This window comes from Miscanthus floridulus, chromosome 14, assembly GCF_019320115.1.
Source record: "Miscanthus floridulus cultivar M001 chromosome 14, ASM1932011v1, whole genome shotgun sequence".
In the NCBI taxonomy this organism is placed as follows: domain Eukaryota; kingdom Viridiplantae; phylum Streptophyta; class Magnoliopsida; order Poales; family Poaceae; genus Miscanthus; species Miscanthus floridulus.
In genome coordinates this window covers 54,222,025-54,227,499 of record NC_089593.1, presented here as the reverse complement: position 1 = coordinate 54,227,499, position 5,475 = coordinate 54,222,025, and the positions used below count along the sequence as shown (strand labels likewise).

Below are 5,475 nucleotides of genomic sequence, written 5' to 3'. Positions count from 1 at the left end.
CTAAACTGGTTTCTAGATTGTAGCCCAGTTCCATACCAGTGATGGTCTGACCCTCGTTAAAGAAAAAGGCGAAACCCGAACATTTGTATTCGTTCCGGAATGCAATTCGATCTGGATACTTAATTCAGGAAGTGTATGCTTGAAACAACGATGGTAGTTGAGGGCTTGAGGCCATAAATAATGGAGCCGATCGATATACGTTTATTATTCATGGAATAATGCAATAGTCTGAAAATAAACACGACTGAATAAAGCAAGTGTACTAGTAAATAGAACTTAACTAGTTTATCCTCATGAGCTAGCTAGCTGCGTCTGGGATTGTGGTAGGCAATGACTGCATAGATCGCCTGTGTCACCTCGGAGACGAAGACGAGCATGGCAACACAGAATACGAGGCGGTAGAACACGGTGCTGCAGTACTTGTCGCGGAAGAATCCCTTGAAGTTGTAGAACCGCACGCTGCAGCGCTTGTGCAGGTCATGCCACAGGGGCTTGAGATAATTGCGATCCAAGTTGTCGATTTCCATGGCCACCCCGTCGCAGAGGTAGGCGAAGCCTTTTGCGGCCTCCTTGTCGTTGGGCATGAAATGTTCCAGGATCCCGGCCACCTGCAGCAGCTGGACGTCCTCCGCCGTGCACGCCACCTGCGACATGAAGAGGCAGTACGCCGTGACGGGTCTCTTTTCTTCCTGCTCCTCCAGAGCCATTAGGTTGCGCAGTATCGTCCATGTGTCGTTGTTGACCTGCAGGAAAGGAATATATAGCGTGTCTCCTTCGATGTCCATGTCCAGGATGGTCCACTGTTGGCCTTCCTGGAACTTCCGGGGCCTGAACTGCATGTCAGCGTATTTGCGGTAGTCCGTCGCCCGGCGCCACCGGCCCGTACCCGTGAGAGAACCTGCTTGCTCTGACCCCACATCCCGTGGCCCTGGCCGGAAGTAGGAGTACACCAGATGCAGCAGGTCTGAAGGCGGGGACTGCACCGGCTGCCTATTCTTGCTGATGTAGTGCTGTTTCTGCAGCACGTACTTGACAACTCCGTATATGAGCTCAGGGGCGTAATTTAGGTTTGTTGTTCCTCTGATGTAGTTCAGGATCGCCTCGAGGACAAAGAGAGGTATCTGGTTGTCAAGAAGATACAGGATGTCCCTCACCGATGTGTTGTCTTTGTCTAATATCATTGGGTCGGCGGCAATGTCACCGCCAACATCACCTCCACGGCTGCTACTGCCAGCGCCACTGCCATTGCTACTGCCGCCGTCACCACCGCCACCATTGCTGCTGCAACCACCACTGCCACCACCACCATTGCTACCGCTGGCACCACCATTTCTGCTACTGCCAACGCCGCTGCTACTGCCAGCACCGCCGCCACCTGTTTCTGTTGGCCCTTGAAACTTTATAAAGCGGCATAGCAGATAGCAGCCATCAAGCAACAGCATACTGGAGAACGCTTCGGAACTCATGCTGTCCTCGGGCAGATGGGTGTAGCACGGCCTCACTTTTTCATTCACCAGATTACTCAGCACCGCCTTGAGATCCTCACGAACAACTCTTTGTGTTTCTGTAATATGTTGGACGGCTTTATCCTTCACTCCCGTGGACTGGAACAAATAAGAACCTTCTTGAACATGGTAAGGGCCGATCGGCACGGTCTGTGGCGTGAATAGGTGGCAGGTGGCGCGACGCAGCAGCCCACGGACCCGGGGGATCGGCACCGGCTGTTGTTGTTGGGGTTGTGATGGATCCACCGGCGGTGAAGTCGACTCAGTTCGTCCACCTCTTTCTCCGGACGACACCATCTCTATCTGCCGCTGCTGCCCGGCCTCCAGGTCGGGTCGGGCACGGAGCCGGAGGCGGTACCTGAAATGGCATGTCCATCATGTCAGTCCATACGTAAAACAGCAGAGACATCATGTATTATATTATGTAGAATTGCAGAACTGCTAAGCATGTATTATATGACGGGGAATATATAAGTTACGTTGGCCAAGGATTTTATTCCGGGCATAGCGAATTGGGAGTTGAGTCAGGTTAAAAGAGCATTTTTTGTATGATTTTTTTGGGAGATAATGGTAACGAGCTTGTCGCTCGCCATTGTATCTGTTGATGGAGCAACCCAGTCGTAATTTTCTAATACACCATCAACTTAGCATTTAAGTAGCCCACCTCATATTCCTTCGAAAATACAGGTCTTATAGAAGTGTTAGTTGTCTTCATATATTGGTGCAGATCTCTCTATTTAACGTTTTTTTCCATCATATTTCATTTAGGTCTAATGATTTTTTGCCTTGAAAAATTCACATTCCCTTTGTACCGATAAAAGTATGATACATACAGGTCCAAATATATCAGAGAGTAAATTTATAACATCTGTTCTGTCATAAGAGTTGTTGGTACAATTTGAACATGCACAAATTTATGACATTTAAACAAGAAAAAGATGACTGCTGCACATACGTTCATGCTAAAAATGGTGACTTTGCGTATCAAATATGAAATTCAGACTTAATCCTGTAGAAACATATAATCAGAACTAGAAATTTGCATGTGAAATTTTGAGCTTTTTAAAATTACCTCCCACTGAATTTTCTGTCACTACATCTGCACCTGCAGATCTTGGGTCTCAACTGATCTAGCTCTAGAGATTTTTCTAACTAGTACTACTACTACGTAGTTGCGCAGTATAATTCCATGTATGCATAACCGTAACAAGCTAATTAAATGCACTAATAAGTAATAACTCCATGAAGCAAAAAAATGGTAAAGTTGAATTAATGGACTTCTTACTTCGTACATCGCGGCATTGTTATTGCAGTTGGCACTTGAACAGTTGAACTTCAGAGCTAAGCCAGGTGGGTGTCCCTGTCCTTGATATATATCTGTTCACTGTTCCTTGAATGCTACCCTAGCTCAATGCAAAGTACTATATAGTAAGTCTCGATTCTGTCCTTGCAGCGAGCGTCCGTGACACCCATACATTCCGTTGTGGATCTGAACACGTGCGAGCATGATTGCACGAGAGAGCTAACAAACACAAGGTTACGGGCGAGACGACAAGATTAGCATGCACAATACAGTGGCCGGCAAGGCACGGGGTTTTGTTCCGTCTGTTCGATCGCTTGAGGCCGCCGCTCCCTCGACTTTTGCTTTGTTCTCTTCTCTTCTGCCAACAGTCCCTTTCATGCCATGCAAAAGAGCATCTCTCTCCCACTCTATCCAATCCATTTTTCGGGTCTGTTTAAAGCTATTCTGCTCCATCGTACCGTTGAGCAACTCCACTCTGGAGTTGGCTTTTCATCATAGACCAGATGTACGCCGTTGGCTTATAATTCTGCTCTAGCTCTCGAGATTCGAGGTTTCAGTGAGAATAATTGCCACTTATACCCTTAGCATGTTGTATGTTACGAGTTTTCTTTTTGACTAAAACAGGAGGGCTTGCCCCCTACTTGATGCATATATTAAAAAGGGAGGACTATTTCAAAGTACAAATTCAGGATACAATAAAAGAGAGGAAAAAAATTAGGGCAATTACATAAGTGAGACTAGCAATTCATCTATTGCTGGATGAAATTTAGAATGCGCTCTTAGCACAACTAAGGTGAACTCCATCCTGAACTTATTCATGCAGCGAACCAGAGAAGAAGGTTGCATCCAGGGCTTTACCCCCCTTACCTCGTAGGAGGCAAGATCTCAAAAAAATCACAGCCCTTGATTTTTTAAAAATAAATGAAACAATTTAATTAACTAATAGTCATAAAATAGAAAAGGAATCCCCAAAATCTCAGGCATATCTCCACGTAGACTATCCTCCTTGTTTGGTGTCGCATGCAGTAGACCATCTTCCTTTTTTGGTGCTGCATGCAATTACCAATTTTCTAAGAAAAAATGTGGACAAGTCATTTTCATAAAAATATGTTACGTGTCGCTAAAATTAAATTGGATCTACCACCTGTCACGTTATAAAAGTTATAAATTTGTACGCCTACCACGAAATAGCCCTACAACATTCCAAAATAAAAAATTATAATAGGATAAATACAAAGAACTATATGTATTAGTTCTAACTAGGAATCATTGAGTTATATAAAATAAATAAAATAAAATACAGCTGCACATGTGTTAAGTATGCGCCCACCACTACATGCATGTGTGTGGCCGTCCATGTTATAAAACACTTCAGAACGTGTTAGAGAAGTTAGATCTTGCATGCATATTAGATCTAGAAAGATATTTTCCTTATCGATCATTACCTCTTAGGAGGTCACTACTAGAAAACTGTACTTTGCCGAGTGCCTGATACTTTGTCGAGGGCAAAATATCGTGGCACTCGACAAAGCAATATTTTGCCGAGTGTAGCACTCGGCAAAGCAGGCTTTGTTGAGTGCCAGGCACTCGACAAAGCCAGGCGCTCGGCAAAATTTAGCCAGACTGTGACGGCGGCCACCTACCGTCAGATTTTGCCGAGTGCCAGCCATCAGGCACTCGGCAAAATTTGTTTTTATTTTTTAAAAAAAAACTTTGCCGAGTGCCATCCTTGGGCACTCGGCAATTTTTTTTTATTTTCTGAAAACAAATTTTGCCGAGTGCCTCCTGGGCCCGGCACTCGGCAAAGACATTTTTGCCGAGTGCTCCCCATGGCACTCGGCAAAATATATATATATTTTATTTTGGACCCAAAATTTTTTGTGTAGCCTTGTGACAGTATTTAAAGCTCTACTCTAAAATTTGGTGAAATTTTGACTTTTTTAGGTATATTTCATTAATTTATTTCGTTTCGTTGATTTTTTCGGCATATTTCAAATTTGAACTGCAAGTCCATGGAATAATAAAATTTGGTCATCCAAAAATTGATATTCATGATATTTAGCGTATGTTGAGGCCGTATCCAGGGAGTGACATGAAATCTCAAGCATCTCGTTGACGTAACATATCGAGTTAGTTGCGGGAAAAGTTAATTTAAATTATATAAAATCTAAACAAAGTCCGAAAATCACAAAACTTGTGGAGGCGTCGTGTTATCGCATGTGGAGGCTATGGTAAAAATTGATAAGATTTTGAGCAAGTAGTGACGTCGGATGCCAAAAACCCAGACATCTCCACATGTGATCATTTCGTTTCACATGTAGATGTCTGGGTTTTTGGCATCTGATGTCACAACTTGCTCGAAACCTTCTCAATTTTTTACCATAGCCTCCACATGCGATAACACGATGCCTCGACAAGTTTCATGATTTTCGGACTTCGTTTGCATTTTATATAATTTAAAATCACATTTTCGGCAAGTACCTCGATATGTTACGTCAACGAGATGCTCGAGATTTCATGTGAGTTCCTAGATACGGCCTAAACATACTCTAAATATCATGAGTATTAATTTTTAGATGACCAAAGTCCATTATTCCATGTACCTGCGTTCAAATTTGAAATATCCCGAAAAATTCGACGAAACGAAATAAATTAATGAAAAATATA

General features: G+C 43.5%; 1 protein-coding gene across 1 annotated transcript; it reads right to left on the bottom strand.

Annotated features, from left to right (window-relative positions):
• Positions 1-302: 302 nt before the first annotated feature.
• Positions 303-3,012, bottom strand: LOC136503464 (uncharacterized). Its single transcript, XM_066498537.1, has 2 exons — positions 2,981-3,012; positions 303-1,863 (listed from the first exon to the last, which is right to left on the bottom strand). The coding sequence occupies exons 1-2, from the start codon at positions 3,010-3,012 to the stop codon at positions 303-305; spliced, it is 1,593 nt and encodes a 530-aa protein (XP_066354634.1).
• Between the last annotated feature and the right edge of the window lie 2,463 nt (positions 3,013-5,475).

Bases quoted from the DNA above. Each gene is read 5' to 3' on its own strand.
- LOC136503464 (XM_066498537.1), bottom strand. From the start codon at position 3,012: ATGCTCGCACGTGTTCAGATCCACAACGGAAT. The intron at 1,864-2,980 runs GTATGGGTGTCA...ATGCCATTTCAG, and splicing joins GTTCAGATCCACAACGGAAT to GTACCGCCTCCGGCTCCGTG.